The sequence below is a fragment of the Suricata suricatta genome, chromosome 13 (assembly GCF_006229205.1).
Source record: "Suricata suricatta isolate VVHF042 chromosome 13, meerkat_22Aug2017_6uvM2_HiC, whole genome shotgun sequence".
In the NCBI taxonomy this organism is placed as follows: domain Eukaryota; kingdom Metazoa; phylum Chordata; class Mammalia; order Carnivora; family Herpestidae; genus Suricata; species Suricata suricatta.
The window spans coordinates 50,288,998-50,305,264 of record NC_043712.1 but is presented as its reverse complement, the minus strand read 5'-3'; the positions used below and the strand labels follow the sequence as shown (position 1 = coordinate 50,305,264).

Below are 16,267 nucleotides of genomic sequence, written 5' to 3'. Positions count from 1 at the left end.
AAATACTCTGCTAAGAACCTAGAAGCACACGTAATTTTTTTTGTGACTCATATAATGTTTTAATTAAGTGACTCTGCTTTTAGTCTTATAAATGGACAATACAGAATTTTATTTCTTTCAGGTTTTTTTCTCGTAAAAGAATACTGTAAATGGTCACTGACTTACCAGGTTTCCATTCACTGTGAGGTGAAAGCTATACACATTTGGCAGAAATTATACTTTGAATTTTGAATTTTGATCTTTTCCTGGAATAGTGATAATGTGGTACAATCCTGTCTCATGATGCTGGGCAGGCAGCAGCCATGATCACCAGGGTGAACAACTGACAGCCATTCAGTAACCATACAGTCATCCTCTTTTTCACTTTCACTACAGTATTTCATAACTTACATGAGATATTGAACACTTGATTATAAAACAGGCTTTGTGTTAGCTGATTTCCTCAACCGTAGGCTAATGTAAGTGTTCTGAGCATGCTTAAGGTACACGAAAGTAAGTTCTGATGTCCAATGGCTTACAATGTCTTTAACTTATGTTGAATTTGTCAGGATGTAACCCCATCATAAGACATGGAAGACCTATATTCCCAATGAAAGATTATTGGTTCTATTCACAAGAAGAAATATCATTAAGGTCATGGTGACTTTCTAGGAGATTCTTCTCTGTAGAATTTACATGGGTATTATTCACTAGAATTTTCTCTCCAGTCTTTTTGCTTTAATTCTGGTAACAAAATTATTATGTAATATTTAAAAAAATATATATATAATAAGATTTTTAAATTACTGCTGCTACTTCAGTGTGAACCAGAATACATAATCTACTAATGTATTCAACATGAAATAACATTAATCCATATTCTCAGCCCTATGTAGACTTTAGAAAGATTTTGGTAAAGTAATTGGAAGCAGACAATTACCTTTTAATGATTTTTTTCCCTACTTTGGCTGTCAAGGCCTTTGGATTTCAAAAGAAGAAAAATCAGACTCCACCATAATAGATAAGAACTAACCCTCACTTTAGTTGCTGAACTTTTCTAGCACATGACATTTTTTTGTTCTAGGATCCTTCTCCCACCAACTATTCTTTCCATAGGCTTTCCAGAAACCCTCCTCCTGGGACCCATTCAACCTCACGTTAGGCTGGATTTTCTAGGATGTGCATGTGTCTCAATTTCAGATCCCACTACGCCAACTAAAAATGTTTTCCAGGTTTTTTAGACGGTTCATTATTTTACATTTCTAATTCAGTGGTGAAAAACATGGGGAGAACTGAAAAGTCTTTCAATATTATAGAGCAGTTACTGCCCTGAAAAAAAATGCTAGGTAAGAATCAGTTTCTTACTAGAATTAAAGAGATATGCTCGCTATCTTTTTCCCTGGAGCACTGCTTCTAACCAAGTGAATGCTCACAGTGTTTTCTTTATCCATGCCACGACTAACATCAGATCCACTAAATAGTCAGAATTTGAATATTTTATTCTTTGGAGACATCAAGATCAAAGATCTAAAAATATATTGTTTTCAGGAATGATTAGGGAAATAATTCTTTCAGTTCTGATTTTTTGTTTTCTAAACCCTTTACTTCATTTCACTTGGACTGTAGAATATTTTCTGTCGGCCCAGTTTTATTTTTTTCTGATAATTCATTCTTAAACATTAAGATGTTTACTGAGGCTCCCTGCTGGAAAAGAGATCCACCATCTCATCTGGATTGCTCTCAGTGTACTTACCAGCATTTGGGCAGATACCTTCCCTAAAGTAAAAATTGGAAAGCAAGGTAGGTTGTAGATCTAGCTGTATCTGGCCTTTAATGTTACACCTAGCTTCTAGAAAACATCTGACAAAATAGATGAGGAGGGATACACGAACGGAAGCTGGCTGTGACAGCACTTACCAGATGGGATGTGAAGGAAGTAACATTTCCATTAGCTCCGTGTTTTGTTTCTTCATAGCACTTATTGTAGTTTATTGTTGTCTATTTCTAAGGTATAGACAGGTATCTACATAAAGGCAAGGATTGCCACTTTTTTGTTTATCATTGAAAACAGAGCTAGTACAGTTACTACTATGTAGTATGTATTTAAAAAATAAATGCGAGGGGCGTGTGAGTGGTTCAGTCAGTTAAGCCCCCAACTTCGGCTCAGGTCATAATCTCATGGTTCCTGAGTTCAAGCCCCAAATCAGGCTCTGTGCTGACAGCTCAGAGCCTGAAGCCTGCTTCAGATTCTGTGTCTCCATCTTCTTCTGCCCTTCCTCCATGCATGCTCTGTCTGTTTCTCTCTCAAAAATTAAAAAAAAACCATTTAAATAATAATAAATAAATCCTAGATACTGGGTCAGTTCTGAGTCTAGATATTCTCTAGTGAGATCTTCCAGAAGATGTCCAGTTAGGGTCCAGAATACAAGAAATTTATTTCTTGAGTAAACTGAATGAACTCTTATGTAGGAAAACAAGGGAAAGGATGTCAACAGAGCTTTATTTACCCTGTTCATGGATTCTACATCTACTGTTAAAGAGCAGCCAAAGGAAGCTTCTGGCCAGAGGCTTTCACTTGGTAACGAAACTCTAAGATGCAGATTTAGAGGCAATTTATATTTCTAGATAGAAAATGAGACCATTTTTAAGGCAATTAAAGACATAAAATTAACACAAAATTATGGATGCAGAAAAAATTATACCAGAGTTAGAATGTTTTGCAATCTCTATACTGTGGGGTTTGGGATACTTGCTCAGGGTGGGGCAGGGTGGCAATAAGAGAACAAGGTTCAAGAAAGGGGCTTATTTTTTGAAAGCAGGAACTCACATTAGTTTTCCACGCTACATCATAAGTTGCCACAAATTTCTCAGCGTAGAGACGACATACACACTCATTACCGCACAGTGTCCATGGGTCATGGGTCTGGGACAGCACAGTGAGGTCCTCTTCTCAGAGTTTCACAGGGCTGCCATCCATCTATCTTCCAGGCCGCCTTAATTTCTGGAGCTCAGGCTTTTCTTCTAAGCTCTTTTGTTGGAAAAATTCAGTTCCTTGCGACTGTAGGGCTGAGGTCTGTTTTCTTGTTCACTGCTGTGCCATGGCCCTGCTCAGTTCCTGAGGCCTTCCTTAGGTCCTTGTCGCATGCCTCCTTGACACGCCTCCCATAACATGGCAGCATACTTCTTCAAGGCCAGCAGGAGTTTCTCTCCGGCCTCAGGAGGGCCCCAGAATTTCTTTTATTTTTTATTTTGTTGTTATTAATTAATTTGTTTGTTTGTTTTGAGAGAGAGGGAGGGAGAGAGAATGCAAGCAGGGAAGGGGCAGAGAGAGAAGGAGACAGAGAATCCCAGGCAGGCCCCACAGTGTCAGCACAGAGTCCAATATGGGACTTGCACTCATAAACTGTGAAATCATCACCTGGTAACAGTCGGATGCTTAACCGACTGAGCCACCCCGGTGTGCATTCCACTTCCCCTTGGATGTATTTTAAAGGACTTACCTGATTACATCAGCACAAGTCAAGATAAATTTGCTTTTGATTAACTCAAAGGCATGTGATTGGGGACCATGATTCACAGAATGCCTTTTGCATAAAGCACATGCAAATAATATAATAATGTGAGTGATAGTGCATTATATTTTCAGGTCCCACTCACAGACCAGGGAAGGGTATTTTACAGAGCATGGGTCACTGGGGGTCATCTGAGGATTCTGCCTACCCCAGAGCTCCGTATTGAAAAAAGAATTCTCCAGTATATTTTGTTTCCTCTTAAGTTGCATAGAAGGATCTTTTCTTTTCAGAGACTTATCCTCCAATGTACTTTTTAAATAAATAATAGCTAATGTCTAGCTTCAAACTTTGATAGTGTTAAATTCTACTTTGTAACCTTTGGTTAGAATAATTGACTAAAATCAATACAAATCTCAGTACCTATTCTCACTGAAGTCAACTTTTAAATTGAAATAGACCTTTTAAAAGATTGTTGTATCTTTTAAGGAAGGACTATATACATATATATATATATATACATATATATGTATATATATTTAATATTTTGCATATATCACAAAGCTCTTCTTAAAATCCAGGTTTTCAGCCTTTAAGATACTTCTCAGACACTTTATGGTAGCATTTACCACAAGATAGTGCTAACAGTAATGCTATAAATATAAAAATTTGCCAATTGCTATCATAATGTTTTTTAATCCTGCCCTCAAAATTACCTTTGCAAACATCATCTCTGTTTTTAAGTGAGGAAACAAAGTCAGGCACTAATTAGTGTCCCCCAACTGGTAAGCAGTAGATCTGAAATGAATATCCAGAAATTAGGGCTTATCCATGTGTTTTATTGTTACTTATGGTTTTAATAGAAATGACATATATTTTAAAATCTTTGGAGATGGTAAAGTAATAATATAGAAATAGGAATCATGGTTTTGATAAAAAAAAGTAACAATGTTAAGAGTAATCTTAATTTATTCATAAATTTTAAGCATAATCTATTTTAACAAGGTCTCACATGTCAGACTAGATGTACACAGGAGAAAGTCATTTATGCTTCTTGTCTCATCTGTAGCATTTCCTAAATATTTTTAATGTTTTATTTATTTTTGAGAGTGAGAGAGACAGCGTGAGCAGGGCAGGGTCAGAGAGAGAGGGAGACACAGAATCCGAAGACTCCAAGCTAGCTATCAGCACAGAGCCTGACGTGGGGCTGGAACCCACAAACCGTGAGATCATGACCTGAGCCAAAGCCTGACGCCCAACCTACTGAGCCACCAGGCGCCCCTCTGTAGCATTTCCAAATAAGAAATAGGATGCTTTCACTGAGAGAAGATAGTAATAGGGCCATCATTATTTGTTCAAAATTCTAAGGGGTAAAGGACTCCTGATAAAATGTATGATTTGTTTATATCCTCTATTTCAGCATGTGCTCTGTAGCATTTCTGGGCACATGTAACTAATAATAGAAACATGGTTTAAAGACTATAGATTTTAAATACTGGTTAATCAAAATATGATTTATATTTAATACATTATAAGTCATAGTATACTATCTCCATAATTTCAGTGTTGTTTCTTTAGATAATGAATTTTTATATTGTTAGATTGAAGTTAAATCTACATATACATGTCTTGTAGAGAACTGTATTTATTGGCTTGGTCTTTCCTCCATGAAGGATTTATTTATAGTGTTAGGATCTACCACTGTGCAAGGGTTAGACAGAAATCTAATGGCATACAAGTTTAACAAATGAGAGAAGCCACTGGGGCTGTTCAGGGGGAGAAAAGAGCCTCATCAAAGTTTAGTTTTCAGTGTCGCCTGAGACTCCACATAGAATTACAGCCACGAGTTATGTCATACCAAATTAAACTCTCAGAAAGTCTAGTTTAGATGCATAGCATTGACTTCAGGATTGATAAATGCTTCTGGTATACACTACCTAAGTAAATGCTGATAATATTACCTTACTAATAAAAATGTATTTCAATTCATATAGTAATAAACTAATAGAAAGATTATAAATACACGCTGAAACTGATGTGTCTTCATAGCATCATCCATGCTACAAATAGGGAGACTTTAATTTTTGGAACCTTTCTTTTGGTTCTTACTATACAGAAGGCATTGTTTTTAGAGAGCCTGGGGAATACCTAGTGGGGAAGTCACAGTCCTCTCTCACGGATTTACTAGGTAGAGTTCCTGGATGAAGAGTAGGCGTTGAGCTATGGGAGATAGGAGAATGGAGAACGCTACTTTGTTGAAGAAAAAAAGGAAGAAAGAACAAATGACTTCATAAGGGAGGAACTACTAAGCTGTTCTTTAGGCATGAGCAAGATTTCAGCTGAAGGAAACACCATGTGTAGAGTCATCAATGTAGAAATGGCAGACAGGTTTGGGGAATGGCAGGCATGTTTGACTTCGGGTGATATCTGACTGAAACAAGTTGAAGCTAAATCTTAGCCTTATTGTAACCACAGATATCTGAGATTTATTCTTTTGGGGTGAGAAGCTTCTGAAGGGTTTTTGAATAAGGAATAAGAGGCCAGAGTTGTTTCAGAAAGTTGCATAAAAGATGGTTTCAAAGTAGGGAAGTTTGTGGCGAGGGGAAGGGCTTTTGCAGTAGTCTTAGTAGGATAGAGTTTTCATTAAGAAGATGGCACAGGGAAAGAATATGAGAAGCATTGTGTAATTTATAGAACCTGACAATTGACTGGACGTAGGGAATTAATAAACAAGGAGGGAAATGAATTCAGGCATGGAAGCTAACCAGAAGATTTTCAGACTTAGGGAAATTATAAGTTTGCTTTTAGATATTAATTATTACATACTTTTGAGACAATCGATGAATAGTTCCTGTAAATATATAGAACCACACCTTTAGATCAAAAGTTCAAATATAATCAGAGGTGCTTGGGTGGCTCAGTTGGTTAAGCATCCGACTTCGGCTCAGGTCATGATCTCAGTTCATGAGGCGGGCTCTGTGCTGACAGCCAGAGCCTGGAGTCTGCTTCAGATTCTGCGTTTCCATGTCTCTCTGCCACTTCCCCACTCGCTCTCTGTCTCTCTCTCTTGCAAAAATACATTTAAAAAATCTTTTTAGATAAGTTCAAATATAATCAAAGAACTTTTTTCACTGAAACATACTTATTTCACCAAAACAAAATATCAAATATCTGAAGCCCTAATTTTGAATTTAGTATCTGAAAAATTCATACTTAATACTATACACATATATACACAAATGCATATGCAATTGTTCATATAGCTTGTAAAAGTTGTGTTTAAATACAGTGTTAATCCTTAAGTTATTTTGTCCCATATTTATATTACTGTACACGTTGATTACATCTTTTGCTGTTTCTCATTAGAGGTTTTCACAAAGAAAGATTTTTTTGCCCCCTGAGATATTTCAGTACCATTTTGTCTAATTGTTCCTTATGTTAAACTACCATATTATAAGCTTCTTTGGAATCATAAAATAGTAATGCAGTTATCCTCTTAAGGAGCTGTGAGTTGTTATGTTATTATAGCTTGGTGGCATTCTGCTGACTGCAGATTGGTGAACAAAAAGGGCTGACTTTAAGACCATTTCTTTTACACTGTTTCACAAAAACATTACCGGTATGTCTTTTAGTAAAAATGTTGATGTTATTAAAAATTCAAACGTAAGGAGTTTAGTGCAATTCTATGCTAACATTACAAAGAGGACTTGTCAACAGTCAGATGCCTAAGACTAAGCGAATTTGCACATTATTTATTTGAGGTAAATCTCTAATAAGCCTCTTCTGCTAATTGGACTTAACATTTATGTTACTAAATGAGAAGCGTTTTGGCTGCCATATTAGGATGGTAAGACCTACCCAATGGAATAAACAACTAACATCTGTTATCCTGTCCTGCTCCAGCTTGGCTTTTACCAGTTATGTACATCAGCCCTGAAGTCAAGGTTATCAAATATGTGAATCTCTGGCTCAGCCTTGTCTATGTGAAGTCAGAGAAATATCACATCATGAGTAAAGACCGGCCAACCAAAAGATACTGGATACAGCTGGTCCATTTTGTTTTAACCTTTATAAGCCCTATGACCATAAGCAAAAACTAGTAGAGGTTATAATCTTTGTAAAATTTTAATAATAACTATTTGTAGAATGAATTTCACTCTTCAGCATTAGAATCTTATTCTGATAATTGTTAGGTTAAAGGTAATTATTTTTTAACACATTTATATTTATTTTCTTTTCAAAAAAGAAGCTAAATTTGGATTTGGCTGGCCTTCGGAAGGAAAGAGAAGACTTACTGAAGAAATTGGAGTCCTCATCTGAAATCACAAGTTTGGCAGAAGAAGTTTCCCGGGTAATAGTTCCACATATACAAGTCGCATCACTTGGTCCTTCAAGGAGCATGAATTTGGAGATGAAGCAATTGCAGTGTAAACTAAAGGTGATTATACATTTTATTAAACATGAAAATATATATGTTTTTTAATGTTTATTTTGGGGGAGAGGGAGAGCACAAGCAGGGGAGGTGCAGAGGGGGAATCCCAAGCAGGCTCCACCCTATCAGCATGTAGCCTGATACTGGGCTCAGACCCACAACCTGTGAGATCATGACCTGAGCCCAAATCAAGAGTCAGATGCTTAATGGACTAAGCCACCCATCTGCCCCTTAAGTTAGTGAATCCTTAAAGACATGTTTATATGCCATGTCCTTTTCCAGTTTCCCAGTAAGTTCACAATGAAGCACAGTCGTTTTTAAACTACTGTTCTTTATATGTAACCTATTGCCAGTTTTTAAACTACTGTTCTTTATATGTAACCTATTCTTTATATGTAATCCAGTAATCCTCATTTCTACCCTGGGAAATAAGGTCATAATGTCATTCTATTTTACTTTTGAGAAAGCAGAGACACAAAAGGTAAGTTAATTGTCCAAGGTCACTAAGCCACCAAGTGATAGAGCTGAGATTAGAACGCAATCCATCTGACTTCAGAGCCCATGCTTTACTTATTCACTCTGCAATTTAAAAAAATGTTTAACAAATTTGGATAGGAAAGCTCTAACCATGATGGAATCTTACCATTGTGACATTTTTGACATACATGTTTTACTACAGATTTGAGGTCATGCTGCAGGTAAGTTTTGTATAGTAGAAATGGGAAATGCTAGAAGCCCTGGGTTTTGATCACTCTTTGTATACTAACTTCTTATGGGGCCTGACTGAGGAAATAACTTCCACGCACTGAAGGCAGGCACACCCTTTTATCTACTCCATAACGATTTTTAAGGATCAAATGAAATGGCTCTGAGAGGTAGAGACTCTGGAAAAAGTATATATCAAGCTGGTGTTGTTTTATTTACTGTAATTCAGTAATCCCTCAACTATCCAGAAGTCAGAGTTATAGCATTTTCAGTCACCTAAAATGAAGCTTTAAGTCTAAAAACAAAAGAATCAAACATCTACCTTAAAATCTACTTAATTTATTCCACTGAAATATTGTCAGGCTGCATTTACTGCCTGTTGTATTTTATTCACATATTCTATACCAATAAAATACATCTAATAATCTATTTGTTTAACTTCTGAGCAGAAAATACCTCAAAAGCAGCAAATTAGAAGGAGGCTTATTAAAGGGGACAATGAGTGTTTTCAGGCAAGAATATGTTAAACAACAGACCAATAGAGAAAAAGAAAATCTGAAATGTTAAGGTAAAAATACAAAATTAGAAAAATAGCACTCTGGGACCATTTAAAGTAGGCATTTATATCATAATAGTTCCTAAAGACATGACTATATAATGATTTAGTGATACTATAATACAGCAATATAATATATATAATTAATACTGTGATTATAATATATCACTATATTGAAGTATCACTATTAGCTTAATGTAATTATGGATGTTCTTATTTCTAAGTGAGTGAACAATCATTCCAGAGAGAATTTAAGATTGATGATTAAAGCAGAAGCTTCAGTTATCTGCTAAATTCACTATTGTGGAATATCTTACTCTGGCAACACATGTCATATATGATAGAAATTTAGATTGCATTCCATAAACATTTAATCAAAATTTTTAGCATTCAGTATAGTTGCCATATTAAGGATTTTAAGTTTTTATAAAAATTTATATGTTTAATGTAAAAGTTAAAATTATTTCAAAATTTTTATTCACATATTCTATACCAATAAGATATTTAAAGTCTGTCTAATGAATTTGACTTGTATTTAAATGGTGTGATTAATGGTTTCATCTTTATAGATTTACATTTTTTTGAGCATCAGTCAGTCAAACCTGAGAATAGTTCTTTTTTTTTAAATTATTTATTTATTTATTTTTGAGAGACAGACAGAGACAGCATGAACAGGGGAAGGTCAAAGAGAGAGGGAGATACAGAATCTGAAGCAGGCTCCAGGCTCTGAGTTAGCTGTCAGCACAGAACCCGACATGGGGCTCAAACCCACGAACCATGAGATCATGACCTGAGCTGAAGCCGGAAGCCGGACGCTTAACCGACTGAGCCACCCAGGTGCCCCAAACCTGGGAATAGTTCTAACAGAAACAACTGATTATAATTACTAGAAAGATCAACAAAATAAACCAAATATTTTTGAAGCTATCATATTTTATTCTATTTATATTAGGTTAATACTTCTAAATTTTAACAAATGAATTAATGTATGTTATCACTGTCTTGTAGATGGAGAAACTATAATATCAGACACACTAGGTAATATCTCAGATTACTTATGTACTCAGCACTTGAGTCAAAATTGAAAGTTACAGTTCCTGACACCCTAGTTACTACCTCTGGCTCTTGGGCTATGCAGTCAATAAATACCACAAAGCTGTTCTGCTTTGAAAAACTCATGTTTATGCATAAATACTTGAATAATAAATTATATGATTAATAAATTCAAGTAAGGAACTATTTAGTATTTGTAAGATTCCTTATCAATTATCTATTCCTGTGTAACAAACTATCTGAAAATGTAGCAGCTAAAAACAGCAGTTTATTAATTCTTACGATCCCTGGGTTGACTGAATTCATTTCCTTCTGTCTTTTGAGTTCTCTCATATGCCTGCATTCTTCTAATTCAAGGATTTACCTGGACTCCAAGTTCAAAGACAGCCTCACTCACAGCCTGGCAGTTGGTCCACAGGCTGTCTTCTGGGATACCCTAATACTCCTCCCTGGCCTTTCCTCTGCCTTCCCTGTAAGGTGATCCCAGCAGCCTCCAAGAGGGCAGAGGTGCAGCTGCAAGGGGTTAGGCCCAGCAGCTGGTACTTGCATAATGTCACTTCTGCCACATTTGTCTTGGTCAGAGCAAATCACAGGCCAGACCAGACCAGACTCCAATGTTTGGAAGATGGATCCCACCTCCTGATGGGAGGAGCAGCAAAGTATTTGTGACCATATTTAGTCTGTTATCGCAGGTTCTTAGTAAATCAGGCATTCATTTCATGTGATCTTGTTAGCCTTTCAAAATACTAAATTAATCACACACACATTTACATTTTACAAAGATAGTCCTTATTTCCCGTACAGGTATTTTAGGTATGTACTTTTTGCAATTGTTATACGATGGCATTCTTTTGTGGTTTTGATATGTTACATAAAAATTTAGTATACCACAGTATTTCCATTAAAACATATAAAATAAACTGTTTAAAAGTATTAAAATATAGAAAATATATTAAAATGTCCTTCTTAATTATAATCATATTTGTTGCAGTATTATTACTCTTCATGAGAATGGCATTTATGTTGATGCTACATTTGACCAAAGATTGAAAGGTTTATTTGATTTTATATGTGTTTTTAATCCAGAATGCAACTAATGAACTCACTAAACAGTCCTCAGATGTGAAGTCTCTGAAATTTGAACTCCTAGCAAAAGAAGAACACATAAAGGAAATGCATGAAAAGTATGTTCTTGATATTTTTATCCATTGTATTTGGTGCCACCTAGTGGTACTTAACTCTATTAAACATTGCACACAAGAAACAATAACACATGTTAAAAATTAACTTTGCCTTCCTTCATGTTTAAGCTTCAATAAAATGAAAGTTTAAGGAATATTACCTATAAGCATGGTTGATGACAAGCTATTTACCATTTTTTAATTACAGTAAGAATGTTTAAATTTACATTCTCCTGCTTAGAGGTAACCATTTAATTTTGATGTATATAAATGAATTACCTGAAGACTATGAACAAAAAACTTCTGACTGTGGTCATTATTTGACCAAAATTATATATGTAAGTTGTTCTTATATTGCATTTAATGCCTAAGCTTATAAGGCTAAGGTGGAAGAAAAGGAAAGTTTTGGTGGTCTCTAAAATAAATGGAAGTTTACAAAAGTTTGTATTTTATGTGTTTTTTTAACAAAAAGGGATTTAAAATATCCTATCTCACTGAATAAAAATGATTTTCTTTCTATATATTTAATAGATGTATTAGAGCTTAGGGGCGATAACATGTTTAGGTAGAATTCCATGCTGTCCTTGATAAATATATAATGCACATGCATGTACATCATACTTTTAGTGAAGATCCCTTAGAAGTGATAGTAACAGATGAAACTACTGACAAAAAGATTAGTTAATTTTCTAAACAAAGTATCTTCAAATTTATTTATTAGCATAAGAGGCAGTCTCCTTTACTATTTAATAGTGAGGGCCCTAAAGAAATAGTTTTTGAATCCTAGTTCCTCTACCTGCCAGCTCTGTATCTCAGTTTAATAGTATGAGCTTGTACAAGTCTTGTGAATATTAAGAGAGAGCCTATACAGTACTCGTAACGGAGACTGGCATCTGGCAAGCTCTCAGTAAATGTTCCCCATTATTATTTCGTAGGAACAGTAATAGTTACCGCAGCTATCACTTCCTATAAGTCATCAACTTAAGCTAAACTGGTATGTCAGTTGACTTGTACATGATATTAAATTGGAAGATACCATGCCTAAGCTTAGCTTTTTTTAATAAAATATTATAAGACTTTATATTTATTAAAATACAGAATTATTTTCTCTCAGTGCTATGCTTTTTAATGATCTCTATATATCAGTTTGATTTTTCTGAGCAATAAAAAATATAATTTGAAGATAATTGTCTTATTTTATTTTTTATCTATTTATTTTGAGAGAGAATGTCAGAGAGACAGAGAGAGATTCCCAGGCAGGCTCCCAGTACAGACACCAACACAGGACTGATCATCACAACCATGAGATCACGACCCAAGCTGAGATAAAGAGTTAGATGCTCAACCAACTGAGCCACCCAGGCACCCCTAAATATAATAATTTTAATTTTTCTTAAGTTTTTTAAATCTTTCTCAGTTTTCCATCTTTTATGTCTTAGTGCGTACATATAATACTGTAATTACCAGTAACAATAGGATTATAGATTTTACCAGTATACAAAGTATGAATAGATCAGTATGTCATCCCAAGCAATTATCTTATTAATTTGCAATTAATATCAGTTAACATTTAAAAATAAAGTATTTTCTACCTTTTTTATAAAATGCCTTTTTTCCCTTTCAAGGATGTCTCGAATGGAGAGGGATATAACTATGAAAAGACATTTGATAGAAGACTTGAAATTTCGACAGAAAGTAAATTTGGAAAGTAATGAGAGTATTAATGAAATGTTAGAAAATCTTGAAAAAAAGGTATCAACTTTTATGTTCTCTGATGCTAAAAAATATTACTTTCCTCTTACTTTTTAACTTGAATACTCAGTCTTCATAAATTTCTAGAAAATATTCATAGAATACATGTGTACTGTTATATAGTTATATTATTTAATCTGAAAGTACATTATTTGTTTTAAAATTCATATATAATATAGTCACACATTCTCTTTATATTTGTAAACATGCCATGATGGGATAATCAGTTTTAATTTTTAAAACTTTCAATGCTTCTAGATATATAATTACATTTTTGTCAACATTTTAAAGTTGAATTTATACAATTTTTAAATTATTGCTTTATTTAATTTACTAACATTTGTGATAGAATCAAGCATATATTCTAAATGAAAAAGGTAATAACCAATAACTACCAGAAGTTTTTTTAAAAAGTGTGCTTACCACAGTTTTTTAAAAGTATACTCTTACCCTCTATATACTTAATTCAGTGTACTTAGGAAGAGAGTTGTATTTAATATGGTTGTATATCTGACCCCAAAGTAGAAATCAGCAATTCGCTGACTAAGAGATATTAAAAAAAAAAAAAAGGTGCTATTTGCACAACTCATGAAGCAGCTTGTGCTTTGTCATTCACTAAATGTTATCCACGCCAGAGACAGCATCTCCCTTAGTTTCCTTGTTGGAAATAGAAATGTAAGTATCTGTTAACTCAAGCAGATTGAAGAAAGAAAATTTTACATGAGAAAATCAAGTGCATGTAGGTTTTCTTTCTCTTCCTCTTCCACACACCCACATAAAATAATTACCTCCTATAGGTCTTTTTAGTGTTGTCCTTTAAATTTTGCTGAATTTTAAACCTTAATAATAATTTCAGATACAGTCTTAGAATCTGTGTATAAGTAATTATTATCTTCAGTGTCATTAAATGAAAAAAAAACTATTTTCTTCTTTTAAATGTGTAATATATGTGTTATATTGTTTATTTAATTTTATCCTAAAAAGTACATGTTATATTGAAGATAGAACTGAAAATTATCCATGACTTGGTTTATTTAAGAATCCAAGACAACCATCCCCTGCTTAAGGAAGTTTAGGTTAGTAATTAAAGGAAACAGAGTTAAAATTAGTATTGTATTCATAGTTTTTTGTGCATTTTTCATTTTGCTATTAATTTAAGGATTTTATAGTCTCATTCATAGCAAGTTCTCCAAATCTTATACTTGGATTTGATATCTTTTTTTTTTTTTGCTTTTATTAAATTTTATATCACTTATGAGAAAAAAAGAAACTAGACTTATTCATGAATCATTTGGTTTCTGGTGAAACAAATAGAGTATGCTCCTAGAATGGCTTTACCAAGAATAGTCACCTTTATGCTTTTCTTGTAGGTGAAGACACTAACTGAAGAGTGTTCCAACAAGAAGGTATCAATTGATTCACTAAAACAGAGACTCGGTGTTGCTGTAAAAGAGAAGTCACAGTTTGAGCAGATGTATCAAAAAGCTAAAGAGGAATTAGAGAAAAAGGTATGCTTTTCAGACATGTTAGCTTAGAAATAGAATATAACCATATCTTTTTCATTTTTAAAACTCATTTTTTCTGCCTAACACTTACTGTAAGAAACTTAATTGTTTCAGATAGCTGCAACTTCTTTATATGTCTACATGAAACACTAAGAATTTGCCTAACATGGAAAATGATGCTGTATTAGCAAAACAGATTTTGTGTCCTAATGTATTTTTTTTAATGTTTAGTTTTGAGAGAGAGAGAGGAAAGGCAGGGGAAGGCAGAGAGAGAGTGAGAGAGAGGATCTGAGGAAGGCTCCGTCCTGACAGCAGAGAGCCTGATGGAGGGTTTAAAATCACAAACCATGAGATCATGACCTGAGCCAAAGTTTGACGCTTGACTGAGCCACTCAGGCACCCCTTGATAATGTCTTTTAAATGAATACTACTATTAAGAACTGGCATAAGTGGATATAAATGTTTTAGATCCACCTAAACTTTTAAACTAATTAAATATTTCCATTTGACATATGAGATCTTTTGGGCTAAAATAGCTTCCATGTCTTTAATGATTTACAATTTTTAAAAACAAATTAATTTTGATGATAAATATATGAGAAGATGTACTCACCATATTTCATTGAAAATAAAGCAATCATCAATTTAACCCAAATAAAAACAAATACATATATATAAAGAGTCATGAAATCACTTCTTTATCTGACATGTATAGCTAAATCTTCCAAATATGTTTAGGAATTATTTTTTATTCTATGAATACCGGTCTTTTGCAGGATGTCAAGCTTGGTGCCCTAGTATCAAAAATCAATGAGACCGAATCTGCAATGGCAGAAATGGAAACAGCAGCATCCAAGCATCTTCAAGGATTAGCACTGAAAAGTGAGCAGGCTCTAGAAGGTGCACAGAAGAAATTGCTCTTAGCCAATGAGAGAGTGGAGGAGTTCACCGTCTTTGTGAAGGTTTGAGTTATTTGCGGTTCACTAACTGGTGCTCAGGCAGAGTGGTGGCCTGCCTGAGGTGATTTGGGGGTACATTGTGATTTCTTTCTGCCCTCTGAAAACCATAAAAACATCTTCTATCCTACTTGCCACATTGTTCAAATTTTGTCTGTCTGGTTTTATAGCTTGAGTTAAAAATTTTCCACCCTATTTTTAATATTCTTCTCTTAATGCCAATTCAGTTATGGAATTGCAGTAATCATGTAATCAAGACAGATTTTAAGATGAAAGAATTAAGCCGGTTCCATTCTACTCTCCTTCTGAAAACCCAGCAAGAACAACCAGAAGCTCACCCCAGGTGTATTGAAGCTCAGAGACCCCTGAACGCCAGTCCATAGCCTGTCGGACATGGAATGGATAGAGAAGTGGTAAATGACTTAGCAGAGGAAAAGGGAGACAAACCAAAGTGCCTGCAAAGGCTGTACTGTCTAGAAATTGCCTGACAGCTGAAGAACTCCCAGAAAGGCTCAGTAATTGGTGACACGAGGAACCACCAAGGGTGATGGGGGAGAGGCGGATAGAGGTGGTTTGTTTGCAAGTTTTTATAAGGAGTTTTTCTAGGTTTCTGGTCTGTAGTTTTGCCCCATATGTTCC

The 16,267-nt window shown here is 34.7% G+C and overlaps 1 protein-coding gene across 1 annotated transcript in view; it reads left to right on the top strand.

Annotated features, from left to right (window-relative positions):
- CNTLN (centlein) overlaps nt 1-16,267 on the top strand; it is a 291,923-nt gene that overhangs the window by 235,826 nt on the left and 39,830 nt on the right. The window contains exons 19-23 of the mRNA XM_029920696.1: nt 7,735-7,926; nt 11,321-11,418; nt 13,041-13,167; nt 14,538-14,675; nt 15,449-15,634. Of these exons, the coding sequence (XP_029776556.1) occupies nt 7,735-7,926; nt 11,321-11,418; nt 13,041-13,167; nt 14,538-14,675; nt 15,449-15,634 (741 nt within the window). The remainder of the gene's footprint in view (nt 1-7,734; nt 7,927-11,320; nt 11,419-13,040; nt 13,168-14,537; nt 14,676-15,448; nt 15,635-16,267) is intronic.